Below are 19223 nucleotides of genomic sequence, written 5' to 3'. Positions count from 1 at the left end.
TTTTGTTTGTTTATACAACTGTACCCATTGCCCTTCTATTTCCAGCTCTTAGGTAATCCAACAGTGTTGTATCCATTTGGCATCTTCATAGTCAGGCTAATTCAACACTCAGGTTATTAAGTATTTAAATTTTGCTAATTAGAATTCAAATTCCACAGAGAAGTCAGAGAGGAAACTGAAATTAGAATTTGTAAGAATATGACTGTACACTTCCTTTAAATAAGTTCAGCCAAAGATAAAGATTAAATTGACAGCTTAGAATTTTCTTTCCTCATCAACCTCCATTTGCGTCCTTCTTTTTCTCCCTGTTTTAATTAATAATTTATTAAGTGTAATGCATTTGCTAATTTGTTATGGACGATATAGAGCTACAGATATTCTAGTGGTGTTTTCTGAAATGAAGGGGTTTTTGTACAGCTGCCTGTGTGTATTTGATCTTACTTCAATATGCAGCACTTAAAAGCAATCTAAGAAACAATAATAAATGCCTCTAATTTGCATATGTAGCATTTTCAAGATAGGGACCTCAGATGCAGTCACACATAAACTAGCACATCTACATTTTATTTTCCTCTAAAATTAGTTTGAAGAGTAAGCCAAATTTTTTAAAACTCTGATCAGGTACCTAGCCAGAAGCTGTTGAAACTGACCTAAAGATAACCTTTAAAATAGTCTCTAGTCCTTAGTAATTGCAATTTGTACAGGAAATGTTAATGAGCATCCTCGGATACCTTCTACAGAGCTCTTGATGATTTAAAGACCTGCCAAACACTGGGCCTAGACCACTTAAATCATTCAGCTGTTTCATAAGAAGAGGTTGCTCTAAATAAGCATGTTTGAAACTAAAGCTTGATCTGAGCAATATAGCCTGGGAGAATTTGTTGTTTGACAACTAGTCAGAACTAGAATTATTTCTTTGTATTATTTATGAGGCTATGCAGTTGTACATCAATGGAGAGAGCAACAAAAAAGGCTTCTACAGACAGTATTTAAGGGGAGATTAGTATAGCCAGTGTTGCATTTTAGTTTTCAGGTTCTCTTTCTGATTTGCAAGATGTTTTATCGTTTTCATTTATTACTGTGTTAATCAAGACTTGTATAATGGAAGCTATTTTGTAATCAAATGGAATTTGACCTATTAAGTGTAAATTATGTCTATGTGTGGGGTTTTGTTTCATACAGAATAGCTTATATAACTGGTAACAACAGAAGAAAAATAACATACTACATTTGATAAAAATTGTGCTTGTGTGCCTTATGGCTCAGTGGGGTTTTGTTTGTCTGTAACCCAATGCTTTTAATCTTTGTGTGATGTTTCAGATCCATATGCTCATGTTTCTTTCCTCCACCGAAGCAAAACTACTGAGATCATTCATTCAACTCTCAATCCTACGTGGGACCAAACTCTCATATTTAATGAAATTGAGATCTATGGGGACCCACAGACAGTAGCCCAAAACCCACCTAATGTGGTTATTGAACTTTTTGACAGTGACCAAGTGGTAGGTGAATGCTTTTTACCCTGATTGCTTTTTAATTTATTTATATTAATTGAGACGATCATTAATGCTTATGATTACTATTTTTGGTTGCAGGGTAAAGATGAATTCCTTGGAAGAAGTGTTTGTTCCCCCATGGTCAAGTTAAGCCCAGAAGAGGACATCACACCAAAACTGCTTTGGTATCCTGTAATAAACAATGGCAAAGCTAGTGGAGACATTCTTTTCACTGCAGAACTTATTTTGAGGGACAAGGTATACATTTCTTATATACATTTTTTGTGTGTATATATATATATATCATACTATATTATATATTTTTACATTGAGTTGCAATGTGAAGAATTGTCTTAATATTTGCAAGGTATTTAGTCTAAGGAAGATGAGAGGAACTAATACTCATGTTTGTGTCTTAATAGGGTGGTGCCAACCTTCCAATTCTTCCATCACAAAGAGCACCACAGCTTTACATGGTACCTCAAGGAATCAGACCAGTAGTTCAACTCACTGCTGTTGAGGTATGGTTTACTCTTTAACAGAATACAAGTACAGTCATCTCATCCTCTAGATAGTAAATCTGTGTGTTTGCTTCAAGAAAAAAAAAAATCGTAGTAAGAAATATGGGACATTTTTTCTTCAAGTGTTTTTGAGTTTCATTTCTCCCATTAACTTTCTGAAAACAAGCTTGAAATATTTTGCCAGTCAGATTTTGTTATTGAAAATTCTTCCTTTCTTTTCTACTTTTTGAGTATCATATTAAGCATATTGATATCCTTCCCACTTTTGCTTATATTGGATTTTATTTTACAGATTCTGGCTTGGGGATTGCGGAACATGAAGAACTACCAACTGGCACCTGTTATGTCTCCAAGTCTCATTGTGGAATGTGGGGGTGAAATGGTGGAATCTGTGGTGATCAAAAACCTCAAAAAGACACCAAATTTTCCATCTTCTGTTCTCTTCATGAAAGTTGTACGTTGCAGAAAGCTATATACCAGTTATCTATAGCAGAATCAGTTATCCCATACTCTCAAAGGTCAAGGATTTGTTATGCTCAAATGAACAGAAAAACTTGCACATCCTTTTTTGACTTAACAGAAGCCATTTATTGAACCTCAAAATTCTAATAAAGATTATGTAACCATGTCTGTACAGTCATTGATAAATTAAACAATTTTATATGCACAATCCAGTGCAGTATACATGTATTTGTTTGAAAAGGCATCAATTTACCTGTGTGGCTACTTTCCTACAGCTAGGATGGGAGCTGTGCAAGAGTCAAGAAAATTCAAGATTTGAGGCAATTAAATTTATTCTTACTGATTTTATTGAATCATAATATAAGGTTGGAAATTTTCATTCACCATACAGCCATAGAACATAGCAGTTCAATATTAAATAAATGAAGTAACAGCTCTAATTTAGGGGGGAAATCTTTATTCTTCATTTTTCTTCTGTTTGCATTATAAACAAACTCTAACCTTTCATTTTTAGCTTTTGCCAAAAGAGGAGTTATACAGTCCATCTCTTGTTATTAAAGTAATAGACCACAGACCATTTGGACGGAAGCCCATTGTGGGACAGTGTACTATTGATTTACTGGAAACCTTTCGCTGTGACCCCTACACTACGAAAGAAGACATTGCGCCACAACTGAAAGGTAGACAGCTGAAAATGAAAAGTTCTAATTTCTTATGAGATGTTAGAATAACCTATCTTCAGTGTTTATTCTGCGTACTGTAGCGAGGAATGGCCGTCTCGTGTTGTATACTTATTTGGAGATAATGAGATCTGAAAGAAAAAAAAAATCTAACTCAGGGTATTCATTAGTGCAATATTCTGTGGAGCATAGGAGGACAGTATGCAAAAGCAAGTCCACTCTCAGACTTAGCATGCTGGTTCCCTGAAGTTCCTCTTCAGTATCAACTTGGAATTTAACTACCTGCAGATTACCCCTGCACTAAGTACCAAAGTAATGATCCAGTATTCCAGCAAGAATGCTCTGAATACAATGCTGACATTTTCCTCTATGCTTTTTTCAAGTTTCACTCTTCTTTTAATTCTATATATTTGAGAAATATTTGCATTTCCTGCACAAAAATAAATTGTTTGTTTTTAGCAAACAATGGCAACTAATTGTTTGCTTTAGAGGATCAAACATACAGCAAATGAATTATTTTACATATTCTGTAACTGTTTGGATTTCAAATCTGATGAAAATGTTTAGTAAGCTATATTTCCTACACTATATTGCCTTAATAAAATCTTTGGCTTACAGTTAGTCTACTCTCTGCTGCACCTCGCCAGGACACGGTAATTGAAATGGAAGACACACAGCCACTGCTAGCTGCTCAGGTAATCTTTGAAATTTGGTGCTTGACTTTCTTCTTCAGATCTGTGATTTCTGAGAAACAACTTAGACAGCAAAATTGTCAGAAACATATGCAACCTTCTGGAAAGCCAGATGAAACAAAGTTACTTTGTGACAGGAAAGCAAAGGAAAAATGTTGATCATTTTAACCTCTGAGTAAACATCAATCTATAGCTTTTTGTGCATGGTAAAGTTCACCCAGCAGCCTAAGAATGAATTCAGTTGTTTAATAGCTAGCGAAAGCACATGATAAAACATTACCCAGTTCTCTACTGGTGGGGGTTAGAGCAGCCTGATCTTGCACAAACAGAGCAGTTCTAAATAAACAAGCTAGAAGTAGGTACAGAATCAAAGACACAGTAACACAGACCTTCAGCCATTTTATCACAGTCGTGGCTTGGCTCTCTTACCATGAAGTCATCCAAAACTGATAGGACTGAAACAATTTTTTCTGCACTAACACTTTTTTCTTTCCTTTTCTGTTGTGCCTTGTGAATCTCTCTACTGGTCTGGTTCTTTTAGGACCACCATAATACAATTTTACTCTCCAGGTAAAAAATAATCCAGCTTGCAGAATTTTACTTTTGAGTGAAAACGTCAGTGGAGACGAATTCCAGACAGCACATTTTCAAGGAGATATTTTAGGAGTGTAAAATGTTCCACTTACCTAGAAGGTGTTTTCATAAATTTCTGATGGCCTGTTATTCTAAAAGAAGCACAAAAGTTATGCCCTTTAATATAGTAGTTTCGCAGGCTCTTAATCCACAACTTTGATTCTTCAAAAATGCAGAATTTTTTGTTACAGAGTTTCCAAAGTAAATACTACTGAATTTAAATGTTCAGACTCTCACTTCTATTTGAGTATGTTATTGATTGCATTGTTCTTCCTTTACTACTTCTTCTGTATCTTAATGTCATGATATTCAGACTCTAATTTAAGTATCTCATAGACCATGTTCTTGTATTTACTTTCATCATACATGTAAATTCTCCTTAATATTTAATTAGACCAGTCTCCAACTTTTATCTGAATTAGGCTGTCTGTTCTAATATAAACGCTTTATAGCTGGTACAGAGAAGTTTTATTTCCTTTAAAGATTTTAAGAAATGAGATTAAAAAATAAACAGCAATTTGAACTCACTGGCAAAATTGATTTGAATTTGTGCAGTTGATTTCAACTGTAAGAGGGAAAATTTTAAATGCTACATAAGTTGAAACACAATTTCTTTTAGAGCTTGACATCACCTGAGGCAAATATATTATAACGCTAGGTACAGTGATAGCATCCATATGAGAGTTGAAAGAATATTCAAAACAATTCAAATTGAAATAAGTACAACTGTGGAAAATATAAGTAATATGCAGACAACACCCCTGAGGACACAAAATGCCAAAATTTCATCAATTACATTCCAATTTCCAGTGTTTAAGCAGTATGTCAACGGCACTCAGCAAAATGGCTTCTCCAACAACAGTGCATGTATGTATGTACAGAGCTAATGCATGGAGATGGCCAGAACGGGGTCGGATGGGGGAAGATTGTTAGTGTGATGGGGTCATGAGGCTGTTCTTCCCTTGGCAATTATTCATAGAGAGATTTTGGAGGAGATGATGCCTGTAAGCCTAGTATGATTAGTTACAAATATTAAGGTATCCTTCTTCTGAAGTCTTACTATGTGTGTTCGATATGTATGAGCTATTTAAAAACTTCTTTTGTGGGTCAGCTTATTTGGAATCTATGTACTAAAAGCACCAAAATCAACAGGAATTATTTAACCACACTATTAATATTCAAACTTTATTTAAAAGTCTGCTTTCTGGAGAATAAAATAAATCTACAGTAAATAAATTCTAATTCTAACTTTTGTAGGGATCCACTATATCTCTTAATTTTTGCCATTATTTCAAGTTCAAAAGCTAACAGTTCAGGGTTCGTGTCTTGGTAACTTCATGTATAACAATCTGCAGTGAAGTCACTGGCTACATTTAAAATGGTTACATGATCTTTACCATGTGAATATTTCACTCCAAAATCTCAAATTTATCATATGGTATTTTATTCTGTGTTTTGGGATTCTGTGAGCACATCCTGCTTCCCAGTTTTAGTAACAGTAATATCCAAATATTGAAGACTCATCATTTGCTTTGGGAATTTTTAAAGAAGGTCTTAAGGTTTTGATTTATTGTTTTTTTCTTAACCTTTTCTTCCAAAGCTACCAAGTGCATTATTTGAAGAGACATTTGAAGGTATATCAAGGGAAAAAAAAAATCAAACCCACAAACCCTAGTTTAAACTCTTCCAACATTATGCTTTGATGAAAGATTCAGAGTTCTACACAATGTATTTTGTGAAAAGGCTTTAAATTGGGAGTTTAAATTATTATTGCATAATTATGCAAGCCACCCTTTATGTTGTCAGCATTACAAACCAGTGTTTAAACAAACATGGCAAAGTATTCAAAATTACCTTATGCATTCTGCCTGTAAGTTTTGCAAAACACTAACAATACGGTTTCTGAGAAAAAATCACTCCAATTGCCTTTAGAAAATCTGACAGTCCCATGCAAATCTGAAAAAATTACGCCCTATTTCTGATTTGAAGTTAAACAAGACTACTAAAATACAGTAGACCTAAATGTCCCAGCAAGATAATTACTTACAAGATAGAAATGGGAGTAAACGGGTATGATATACCAGACTGATGTCCTGACCTATTGATGCATTTGGCGTGCATTCATAAAATGGTTTGCATATTTCTTCTGCTTTGCACAAAAATTTATGGTTTATGTCTTTAAAACACAAGGTATGATATATAAACACTAGCACAAACCACACTTGCTAATCGGGGCTTCCAAACGGGATGCATGATGCTTGCTCTTAATGGACTATGGGGTCATAATTACGGTATCTCTGATTTAACAAGTGAAGCATTTTGGATTGTGCAGATTGTTATTACATTTAAATGGATACATCTATAGACACATCTACTGGTTGTTACTGTACTTTATAATTCTTCATGCTTTGTTTCAGACTTCTGAAAATCTACAGCCTATAAACAATTGAAAAATGATAGTAGAAGGAAAAGGGAAAAGGCTGTTGACCATTAGCAAATTGGTTTATAAACAAATAAATATTCAAAAAGGGCAAAAAAATCACTTGAATTTTATGTATGTGAAATTTGTTTGGAAAAGAATCTCTGGAATAGATTCAGTTTTGAAAGTGCTCTTAAAAAACATTTTTCATCTGAAATAAATCAGACCCAGTGCTCTCTGCAACCACAGATGAAAGCAGGGAATGATGCTACTGTGGAAATCAATAAATAGAATCCAGAGAGTAACACCACAATGATATGATATGAAAACCAAGTTTCTCTCAGTTTTTGCTTTATGTGAAGAACAAAGCACAGGGTGATAATGTCTTCCATTCCTGAAAACTTGCTTTTTAAATTTTTTATATATGTGCTCCAGTTTAATATCTAGGACATATTGACAGCAGAAAGAAAAGAAAATAATAGAAGTTAAACATATGGTGTCTGAATATTCTTCAAAAGTATTTATAAATTATTCATGTTAGTAACTTACTTTACGTACATGCTATACACAAACCCCTAAACTTTTAAAGACTATTTAAATGTACAGAATTCTGTAACTCGTATCCTTACCATTGTTTTTATTTTGTTCTTTTTTTTTTATGAATTGGTCCTCATGAGCAGCTTACGGAAAAGGTAATGTACACTACTTTTAAAAAATCTACACATTGCTTTCTTGTAAATGAGATCTCAAATTGAAAATCAGTGTATCAATACTGCCTCCTAAATTAGCATTTTAAGCATGCGGATGAGAACAGTAATCTCTGAAAATGTTTGACATAAAACCTACAGTCAACTTTTAAAATGGTAAATTTAGCAAAAATATGCAAGATGGAAATAACAACACCTAGATATTTTTTAAAAACCCCTCACATTTAATGATCTGTATAATACTTTAAGACCTTCTTTAAATCCAAACAATCTTAAAGATTTTTTTCAACTTTAGACAGTGAATGAATACTATTCATTCTATTCATTCACAGTGAATGAATACTATTCATTACCAATTGAAGTATGTTTTCAGGGGCAAATAATTATATTATGCAATCCCTATGGATAAATACAGAAAATAGCACTCTGTTGAATAAAATGATTATCAGATGTAAACAAATAAAGATATAAAAACCTCCACAGAAATACTGTCTTAGTGGAATGTATAGCTTGCTGGCATCTAGGGTTTCATGAAGCTTATTGAAGTATTATTTTTAAGAAGGCAAGACTCAGTGCTCCTTCTTGGCAACTGCATTTGGTAAACATTAAGGAAGATCTCCAGCTGCAAGATTCTGTCACAATACAGTCTCCACTGGTTTAAATGGAATAATGTACTGTTACAGCAGTTACAGGCCTGTCCCAGTGTTATTATATGGCAACTGTTTTGAAATAAATGGGAATGCTGAAAGCAAACTAGCACATTTATCCCTCAGGAACAAGTTTTCAACATGTTCACTGCAGTTTTTACAGTCATGCAATTCCTGTAATGAATACCAACTATGGTGGTGGTTTTCCTCAGCAGCCGAAACAGTGACTGCACCGGCTAAGTGACCATTCACTTCCTCTGACTTACTTAAGTAGTCTAGAACTGAGGTGGCGAGGCTGTGCTGCGCTGCCAGAAGGTGGAGGAGAGAAACATACACACCTCCAGAAATCAGTCCTTTGAGACAGGTATCTAGATACTAGCAATTAATTGCTTGCTTGGAGATGGCTGACTGTTGACTATCAACACAGCTGGATTTTAGACTAGATACATAAACCTGGGTAAGACAAATTCCATCTTTTAAGCCTTAATATTTACATTCTAATTCTCTTTCAGAGGAACCTTTAATGATAATATGTTTTAGAGTATACTGTCTTTTAATATATTTTTTTTAATTGTTCATTGTGTCTGCTGTACAGCATGATATAAAACAGGCTTTATCTCCCAATAAAAGACTTTTTTATTTGTTTTTCTTTAAGGAGGAAGAAATTGTTGATTGGTGGAGCAAATTTTATGCTTCAGTAGGAGAACATGAAAAATGTGGACAGTATATTAAAAAAGGATATGACACTTTAAAGGTATTGATCAGGATAAAATAAATTAACATATCTCAATGTTTATAGGCCCAAAACCTGGTCAGAGCTGTGCCCCTTAAGAAGGTATCTGTACTTCTTTTCTACCTAACTACACTTATTAAGAGATGTATTAAAAGGTTAACCTAACCTTCAGTCAAATGGAATTTTACTCTTGATTTCTTTGGGTGCCAGGCAGATCCTAAATGAACATACACATTGAGAAAGTATGAACAGAGAAGATCAGTACTTTTTACTGTCTGTTGGTTAAAAGTTGAAGCCAGACTACTTTAATTTCTCGTTTAATACACCTAACAAAGAAAGTAAAGCTAAGCTTGTGAAATGCTATTTGCACTGTTTTTAACAAGGCCTAAACGAAGCTTGATAGCATGTTCTCCAAACATTGCATTTGATTCCACTTCGGTGTAAAAACAAAAATAGTTCCAAATGCTTTGGTTCCGTCAGATATTCCATCAAACGTACAATTCCCTTTGCAGTGCCACAGTGGTGGAGCTGATATGTCTGATAATTTCTAAACTGCACTTTTTTCCATTTTCCTTTTTTCAAGGTGTATGATTGCGAATTGGAAAAAGTACCTGAATTTAATAGCTTAACAGACTTCTGTGATACATTTAAACTATACAGAGGCAAATCTGAGGACAGTGATGATCCATCAGTGGTTGGAGAATTCAAGGTAAATTTCAATTAATGGGCAACAGCCAAATGCTACATGCAGTCTTTTGTATGTAAGTGGTTATCATTTAAGTAGGTCTACATGCAAGCATTTCAGCTTAAATATGGGTGCGTGAGTTTTAATAGGGCCATCATGCTCATAAATACTTCGGTACAGGCCCTTCTTTTTCAAGGAAGGTACAGCTGCTCTTTGCTCACACTAAATGTGATACATGCTAATTTAAAGGAAACACCATTCCTGCTAATGTGAGCTTCCCTGGTACCTGAGAAACAGAACCTTTGCAGATAACCTCTTGAACAGGCTAAAGTTTCACCTGCAGATGTTCTGAGCAAAGTCCATTTTTAGAATTAATTTAGAAAAGGTGTTATGTACTATTTCTGTGCCTCTGTCTATTACTTTTAAAGATTAAAATAATGTTGTGATTGCATTTAAAACAAAAAACGCACACGCACACAAAAACCCCAAACAGTAAATGTTGCTTTTGAAGAAGGAAACGAACATGAAGTACATGTTACGTGTTCCTGGCTGGAACAAACTGAGTAATTGTGTTGAACTCAAAAGAACTGTATTGATTTAAATTGGCTGAAGATATAACGAAGTCTTATCCAAAAACCCACTCAAGTAAAATAAAAGACTTCTAAGAAGTGACTGTGGATCAGGCTATGATTTTGCTATTCCTATATAAAACACGGTGTGTAGGTAAATAAGAAAAAATAAACCTAGCAGAGTGACTTTTCTGCATTTACCTTGACTGAGTCTTTATATTATTTTTTAGGGATCCTTTAAAATCTATGCATTACCTGATGATCCCACTATTCCAGCTCCTCCTCGCCAGTTCCGTGAGCTACCAGACAGTGGGCCTCAGGAGTGTATTGTACGGATTTATATTGTTCGAGCTTTGCAACTTCAACCCCAGGATAATAATGGGCTGGTGAGACTTTTTGGTTTTGGAATGTCTGTGAGCTAAGTCTGCTGTAGTATATTTTAAATGAAGTTAGTCTTGATAACTATTTCTTCTTAATAATATTTTTTTTCTCATTTTGAATAGTGTGATCCTTATATCAAACTATCCCTAAGTAAAAAAGTAATAGAAGACAGAGATAATTATGTGCCTAATACTCTCAACCCAATTTTTGGCAGGTAACAAACTTTTTTGTATTTTCAATTTAATGTATTTTAGAATGTTTTCCTGTTTTTTAACATAAGCCATAGTTTGAAATATCCAGTGCTCTATTCATAGGGTTATACTGACAGTTAATTGTAAGTAAAGTTGCATAAGGTATTTCCCTTTGAAATCATTGGACAACACAGGTGTTTGGCTACAGATTTTATGTATCACATGGGTAAATTGCACAGTCAAACAATGTACATATCTTAAAACTACCCTAAGTTGTGCATACAATAATAACAAAATAAGCTTATAGAATATGGCAAAAGTTTTAGCTCTGAAAACTACTTGGATGTCATGATGAGTAATCAGCTTAACATGTATTCTCAGTACACTGGTCTTTCCTTCAAAGGCTAGTGATATCTTTGAAATATATGAATAGAAAAACACTAATTAGGAATGGAGAGTTTATATCATCTTTATAATTACTAATGAAATTCTGGGTCTGGTTTGGGGTCCAGAGTTAGAGGAAGATTTTGATGAATTAGAAAGTTAGGAGAGGAGGACTAGAAGAATTAAAAAGAGTTTGGAAAGCATACTTTGCAATGGCATGCTACAGGATTTCAATTGTTCAGATTATGCAAAGAAATAGACAGCAAAGAGAGCTGATTCTGGAAGTCAAAGTTAAAAACTTGGACTAGAAATAACACAAACAAACAAAAACAATGCAGAGAATAACTAACCATGGAATACTTTACCTCAAGGGTCATGGATTCAGCAGCAGTAGAAACCACAAGGCTGCATATCTTGAAAGTAAATTCAGATAATTAATTTGAGAAAACACTACAGTGTTTTGTGTAGGACAGCTAGATGACAGAAATCCCTTCTAGACATAGAAGCTAAACATGTGGACCGTATCTTTTAAGGCTCCAACTGTGTTTGTATTGTGGTTAAAAAAAAAATCTAAAATTTCTCATCATACAGAAACTGTGGATTGAACAACCATCCTTTTTACAGAGTGGATGGCAGAGCCACACTAGTTTCTTTCTCAGTCCCGATTTAAGTTGCTGCACAGAAAACATCTAAGTTACACATTGTGCAGAAATGAAGGATGTAATATCCATAGGAGTACAAACAGAAATATTAATAAGAGTAAACAGAAACTGGAGCATGTGTGGTAACTACTGCTAGATTTGTCAGCATTGGAAGCATCTCTTTAATCTTATAAAGTCTATTGCTCAAAAATAAACTAAAAAGTGATTTGTTGGGGGTTTTTTAAGTTCAAAAATAAAAAGCATTGCTCAAAAGAGCAATAGTGTTAACTAGACATTTTTACGTTTAGAATGTATGAACTCAGCTGCTTCTTGCCTCAAGAAAAGGACCTGAAAATTTCAGTCTATGACTATGACACATTGACTCGTGATGAAAAAGTGGGTGAAACTGTAATTGATCTTGAGAACAGATTCCTTTCTCGTTATGGATCTCACTGTGGCATCCCACAGCAGTATTGCATGTAAGTCATTTTGTCTACTGAAAATTATTATCTGTAAGATCTAGTACCCAGCCTCTGTAAAAAATCTGGGCTTCCTTGATCTTAATTATACAGTTAAAAAATGATGCTATGGCTTCTCATGAGTGTTTGTTGTGCTCACTTTATCATTTGAATTCCACGTTAAGCTACAAAGTCTTCAGAAGAGCCTTGACTGAAAACCATGATGTCAAACTTTTTATTTTCTCTTTATATGATAATGTGTGTTATTTCTGTCCAGAGAACACACACTTAACAGAAATAAATATGAAAGCTTCTGTTAGTGTAAATTATTTTGATATGTAAAGAAAAAAGCACTCTGTCATGCAAGGTAATAGAGCTGGTACAAAATTATGTCACTGTACCAAACTCAAGTGCCCTCAGTCAGCACCAGTTACAGTGCTGCCCTTTCTGAATTAGTGTAATAAATGTATTTTACATGACGTGTAAATGCCCTGAATGGTGAATAACTTTAGAATGTGTTTCTGTTGCTTTCCTAAAAGTTCAGGTGTGAATACCTGGCGTGATCAACTAAAACCAACCCAGTTATTGCAAAATGTAGCCAGGTTTAAAGGCTATGCTCCTCCTGTCCTCTCTGAGAATGGCAGAAAGATTAACTACGGGGGACGAGACTATACTTTGGAGGAAGCGGGTGAGCTTGTTCACTTGTATTTTTGTCTTAAATTCATATTGATACAAAGTTAAAACTTTTCAGTCATTTACGGAAAATTAGAATAAATCTTTGGGGTTTTTTTAATGTTGACCAGTTTTCTGCTCAATTTTAAATATCTGATTTTAAATTTTTTAAAAAGTTCAAATTCTGATTCATAAGCCCCTGTTCTTTTTCCATTTCTTTTATTTCAGAAGCTAACAAAATTTTGCATCAGCACCTTGGTCCAGGTGAAGAGCGGCTAGCCCTTCATATCCTCAGAACCCAGGGTTTGGTACCTGAACATGTGGAGACGAGGACCTTATATAGCACCTTCCAGCCCAACATCTCCCAGGTACTATGACCTGGTTTACTTCTGGTTTCTTGAATGCAGAAATGGAGCATTCCTGCATTTATATCCTTGTCAATAATAGAGTGGTATATCACTCAGGGGGGAGAGGGCTACAGATTAATATTACTTGGCTGAGAAACTAAAGCAGGTTAGTCTAGAAGCGTAACAAAATGCAGTTATGTTTTGCCATTAAGACCCCCAAATGACATCTTATACACTGACAGAGTGAAAATTGGGAAGGATTTATTTATTACTGGAATAAGTATTTAATACGTCACCAACAATAAAGGAGACAGCCTGGCTCAAGACCTTCCTAGCTGCGTTCAACAAATGAGACTGAACTTGTCATTCCCCTACAAGGACCAGAAGTGCTAGTTTAAACATGAAGTCTTATATTGGACACCTCTGTTAGAGAGGAACGAAGGCTGACATTTGTACTCCAGCGTTTACTAACTCTCCAGTGGTTGTTTTTTTAAATAAAGTTTCTGCAGCAACCAGAAAACCTGTCTGCAAAAATAAAGGGGCTTGCATTTGAAATAGAGTATAAAATCTACAGTGGTTGCCTTACTTCAGAGTCTGCGTAAGGGCACTGATCATCTACGCTGCATAGGCCATCAGCTGCAAACTATCAGCCACCTATATGACACTGTACTCAACACCACCTCTGAGAGAACAGAAACTTGCACCTGCAGAATGAGAACTATTTAGGCACCTAACTTGCTCTGAATTCGCTAGGAATTAATGTCCCTACCATCTTTGCAATTCTTGGCATTGTTCATTTGAAAAAGCAAAGAAGCTTATATAACATGAGGGAGTGGGCTTGCTCCTATCTGAAGTCTGTAGAAGTTCTGACATTGGTAACTTGAGTGAGCTCTGCTCTGTGGCTAAAATTAGTACTAAGCATGTCAGTAAGCACTTCCATGGAATTACCATGACAAACCTGTATGCAACAATCACTCGTCTGTTTTCTCCACTGCTACAGGGAAAGCTCCAGATGTGGGTTGATATTTTCCCCAAAAGCTTAGGACCACCAGGCCCTCCCTTCAATATCGCTCCCCGAAAAGCCAAGAAGTGAGTATCTGTATATACTACACACCATCTGGCAGCCCTGACAAAAGCAATTCAATTCTCTTTCCCCGAACAACTTCTCTTTTAGGTATATCTTGCGAGTGATTGTCTGGAACACGAAAGATGTCCTTCTGGATGAAAAGAGCATCACAGGGGAAGAAATGAGTGACATTTATGTGAAGGGGTAGGAGCACTCTGTCATGTAACACTTACAAATCAATGACGTTCAGAATGTCCTGGGAATGCCTAGACTATGGGCTCCAGATGTGATTTGGTTCAGCCAAGTCAATGCACACTACAGCCTCTGAAATAGTGCTCACCTCAGAAAAGCACGGAAGTATTATGAGATAAAGCATCACCAGTTAATGTGCAGTGAAAGATCCCAGAAATTCATCTCTTGAGAGGGGAAGCAACTGAAAAGACAGCAAGTTGGCTTTGGTGCTGCATAACCTGTTTTCTTACTTTCTATTTCCTGGTGTTAATGTAAAAAATTCAATAGAAATCAGAAAAGTATACTACTAGGCTATTGATCTATTTTCTCCTAAAAAAGAATTTTTAAAAAACTGCCAATAACTCACCACTGATACAGTCCTGGTCTTAGCAGATCAGAAATTCAGTTCAGATGTTCCTATTCACAGTGCCAAATTCAACCAAATCGAGAAAGGGTGTGAAAGGCTCTCCAGCCCTCTGTGAGCAACTCTTATGGCTTGTTTGCAACCACTTAAGGACATGATTACAGTACAAACAAGCACCAGTGTAGTCCCACTGCAAACACCAGACACATATCTCTCTATTTTCAGATGGATGCCTGGTAATGAAGAAAATAAGCAGAAAACCGATGTTCACTACCGATCATTGGACGGTGAAGGAAACTTTAACTGGAGATTTGTTTTTCCTTTTGACTATCTCCCTGCAGAGCAACTCTGTTTAGTTTCCAAAAAGGTAAGTATTTCTAAAGGTTTCAATACTTAGAATACAGACTGTAATTAGGCTGATAATTTTGTACATACATATTGAAAGAGAGTGTTCTATTGCAGACAGATTCTATTTTGCCTTTGAGTCAGGAACAACAGACTGAAAACAGCAGCAGTCTCCTCTTAACAAGGGCAAGATTAGATCCTAAATGCTTCCACCAACCCCAGGATTTGCAAGTACTAATGGACCACAGCTTTGAATTTCCATAAGTGATTTTAAAAAGGTGCTTGGGTCTTGTTTTTTTAAATTTTAGGAACATTTTTGGAGTCTTGACAAGACAGAGTTCAGAATCCCACCCAAACTGATCATTCAAATATGGGATAATGACAAGTTCTCCTTGGATGACTATCTGGGTAAGACTTCTAAGAAAAGAATTATTGTTGTCTCAAAGCGATAAAAACCGAACAATTTTAAATTGTCACATAAGGATTGTGTTTACAAAGTGAGCCACCGAGCATGCAAATACACTCCTGCTTTCCCACACAGTACAGGGTTACTTGTGCTTATGAATGAATGAGTGAACATTCACTCAGTAAAGGCCCATGTGCAGGCAAACCAAGATACTTTTCATTCAGGTAAGCCCTGTCACAAAGTGCATGAAATTATAACGTGCATGAAAACTGAACTTTGCTTCTTTCTTTACGGAAAATTACTTAAAACAAGAGTACTTCAATTCCAAGTAAGAATATTGACATAGGCTGTAATTTAGATTAAGCCATCTACTTCACACTATTATTAATCCCTACTTTTTGCAGAGCTGTGGCTCTGCAGAAGATTCTCTGCCCTGTATTAAGACATCTCCAAAGTCTTTAGCTTACATGCCAAACATATAGTCCTCAAAATCTGAAAACAAATAATTGATTTATAACCATCATTAAAGTTAGCTAAATCATTCATTTAACTATCAGTAATTACATTAGTATTACATTGCTGTATTTAGTTATCTTCTGTTTAGGTGTGTAGGGAAAAAAACCCTCTATTAAAAATCAAGTGATCGTGCACTAAAGAGGGGGAAGAGAGCTTGCCAAGTCCATTTTATCAACAGCAGCACGTTCAACACCAGCAAGATGGGCTTAAACACAGCCTGATGTGTCCCACTTCCCTGCCTCACAATACTCTGAGCCAAACAAGAATGTAATGTGCATGTTGATTGTTTTCCTGTTTAACACATTTAGAGATAGGGAAGGTTGATGTAGAACCGCTATGCTGTATGGTTGTGTGTGTTATGCAGGCTGTATTTTTTCTATCCATCTCTTAGGCTTTGTGGAACTTGATTTACATAAAACAATCATTCCAGCAAAAGTTCCAGAAAAGTGCAATATAGACATGATTCCAGAATACAAGGCAGACGGTTCTCAGAAAGCTCCCAGGACTGCCTCTCTCTTTGAACAGAAATCCATGAAAGGATGGTGGCCATGTTATGTTGAAAAGGATGGCTCCCGTATTTTAGCGGTATGATTATTACTTCTTTTAAAAGTACTTAAAACGTGCTTACCTTGCTTTTCAATTAGAGTCCCCCACTTAGCTGTTAGCTTTCAGTAAATACAACATTCCATGCAGAAGTTCAGGAATTTTGCTCCATCAACAATTTTTTGTTTTAAAGTATGGGTTTAATACTTAAATTTATTTATTTTGTTTTTAACTCTGTTTAACTTGAAGGACTTTGGTACCAGGTTGTCATGTTATCTCGTCAAAACAGCCAATAGAGTTACTGTGTGAATGCATTCATCAAGTTATTGCTTAGGAGAAACACGATACATCCTAAATGTGTTAAAGACTAAAGAAAAAAGTTTAAATCCAAAGCAATTCTGTACACAGCAAATATAATTTACATACTGAGAACCCAGAGTAGCTTCGTGATTACGAGGGCAATCAGAAGACCTAAAGCATTTTAACCTATTCTATGAAGAATACAGATGTGTATTTATCACTTGTTAGAATCTTAAGCCTTTTTTTTAAGTGTGTCTTCTTCTTCTTTGTAATGTTTTTGCATTTAAACTTTATTATTGGAATTTAATAAATGAGGAAAATATTCAGAAACATCTATTGGCCACAGCAATATAAAAAAATGAGAATGAGGTGCTTAGTCGTTTGTAAAAGATGCAGTCCTTGGGTTGTTCTTGAAAGAAGAGAAGAATTTGGTTTGGTTTGCTAAATTGGAAAGAAACAATGTATAGCTTAAAACAGAACTACTAATGAATTAGCAGAACCATTTCATGTACTGGGTTTTTTTTTTTTTTCCTATTTGTCGTTCTCTGATGCTGTATTGTGATGCTGTCATAGTGCAGAAATAGGTATATTTTGAAAAGGAAATGGAACACATGGGTGCACACAATGAGCTGATCCCAAACTCTGCTGTCTAAGTGCCAAGCAAGTACTATTAGTGCTGTTTGAATAAGATGCTTGTCTCATGCCACATGTTTTCTGAAGGGTAAAGTTGAAATGACATTGGAAGTTGTCAATGAAAAAGAAGCCGAGGAAAGGCCAGCTGGTAAAGGACGAGATGAACCCAACATGAACCCCAAACTAGATCTACCAAAGTAAGATACTTTTCTCTCACTAGTTTGAGAAATATGTAATTCTAGCTACTATTATGTTCTTGACAAAATCTGCATGCAGTTTTTTATATATATGTATATTTATTTCTATGTTTATAAGGATCTACTAGACATCAGTTATCCTTTGCAAAACTTCATTTGTAAAAGCCAGTCTTGTTTCCTTCTGCAAGCATTAGGATAAAATGCAAGGTGGTTTCAGTGTTAATAGCACACGTTTACTGAAACTGCTATCTTATGTTACAGAACTATCTATGTTTTATTCAGCCTCCAAACCAGAGTGTTTTAATGGGTCATACTCTCATGCTTAAGTATTCCCTGGTTTTATAGTGTGAGTAATATTTGTTTCTTTCAAAATGCAGCCGACCAGATACTTCCTTCCTTTGGTTTACAAATCCCTGCAAGACAATGAAATTTATTGTGTGGCGCAGGTTTAAATGGCTCTTTATAGGCCTTATCATCTTGCTGATTTTACTCTTGTTTGCAGCAGTACTCCTCTATTCATTGCCGGTAAGAATTTTTAAATGTTACTGTTCTTCAGCTGTGGTCTGAAGCTAGCTTATGTATAAGTCATCCACAGGAGACATTCCTTATGCAGACAAGAGATTTTATCAACTCGATTTTAGCAGGGAGACAGGGATTATATCCTTATAGCTATAAACAATTCCAACTGATTTTTATTGTTAAAAGTAACCTATTAACTAAAGATGGAGCAATGAGAGCTTTAGAAGTGTTAATAACCTACACAATTAAAAATAGTTAATAGATGGTCTAGAGTCGGGATTTCAGTTTACTTCAATCTGAAATATCTTACTCATTTTTACTGTATTTTAGCTGAAATTACCATACCTTAAATACATTCTCATCCAGTTTAATATCTTAAATGTCTCTTACAAAACTGCACTGAAGTATTTCGTGTACATCTTTTTACCTCTGTTGTTTCTTCCCTCCTCCCCTAACAGAACTATTTGTCAATGAAGATCGTGAAACCAATTTAAAGAAGAGTTTTTTACCTCATCTTTTTAAATAGTAATGAGGTTTTGCCTCAGGCTGTGGACCAAAGCCAGCAAAGCTCTCCATCTTTTTTATCTGCAAGTATTTGGAACTGTAAAATAGAAAAATAAGAATTTAACCAAGGTTAGCCAAGGTTCAAGGGGTCATCACAGGTGTTTTTTAAAAAACAAAGGATAAACCCCCTCATATTTCATGCACATTTTTTTACTTCAGTAGTATCTGCACATGGCAAAGTTCTGACTTCCTTGCCTTTAAACTAGATTTTTCATAAAAAT

The 19223-nt window shown here is 35.3% G+C and overlaps 1 protein-coding gene across 2 annotated transcripts in view; it reads left to right on the top strand.

The window, feature by feature from the left end:
- The window catches only part of MYOF (myoferlin), a 71176-nt gene extending 52244 nt beyond the window's left edge, over positions 1-18932 (top strand). The window contains exons 33-55 of one of the 2 annotated variants that reach the window (XM_086466707.1): positions 1321-1502; positions 1596-1754; positions 1919-2017; positions 2310-2471; positions 2994-3159; positions 3778-3854; positions 5295-5351; positions 7584-7595; positions 8913-9011; positions 9574-9699; positions 10475-10630; positions 10748-10839; positions 12150-12320; positions 12839-12987; positions 13200-13339; positions 14319-14407; positions 14493-14588; positions 15205-15346; positions 15633-15732; positions 16638-16831; positions 17810-17919; positions 18297-18444; positions 18897-18932. In XM_086466707.1, coding sequence (XP_086322833.1) covers positions 1321-1502; positions 1596-1754; positions 1919-2017; positions 2310-2471; positions 2994-3159; positions 3778-3854; positions 5295-5351; positions 7584-7595; positions 8913-9011; positions 9574-9699; positions 10475-10630; positions 10748-10839; positions 12150-12320; positions 12839-12987; positions 13200-13339; positions 14319-14407; positions 14493-14588; positions 15205-15346; positions 15633-15732; positions 16638-16831; positions 17810-17919; positions 18297-18444; positions 18897-18932 — 2762 coding nt within the window. The remainder of the gene's footprint in view (positions 1-1320; positions 1503-1595; positions 1755-1918; positions 2018-2309; positions 2472-2993; positions 3160-3777; positions 3855-5294; positions 5352-7583; positions 7596-8912; positions 9012-9573; positions 9700-10474; positions 10631-10747; positions 10840-12149; positions 12321-12838; positions 12988-13199; positions 13340-14318; positions 14408-14492; positions 14589-15204; positions 15347-15632; positions 15733-16637; positions 16832-17809; positions 17920-18296; positions 18445-18896) is intronic. The other variant, XM_086466708.1, reaches the window with a different exon arrangement.
- Positions 18933-19223: the final 291 nt, after the last annotated feature.

Source organism: Leptosomus discolor, chromosome 6 (genome assembly GCF_034619465.1).
Source record: "Leptosomus discolor isolate bLepDis1 chromosome 6, bLepDis1.hap2, whole genome shotgun sequence".
Lineage (NCBI taxonomy): Eukaryota > Metazoa > Chordata > Aves > Leptosomiformes > Leptosomidae > Leptosomus > Leptosomus discolor.
Note: the sequence above shows the minus strand (reverse complement) of the source record. Positions and strands in the feature narration are given on the sequence as shown.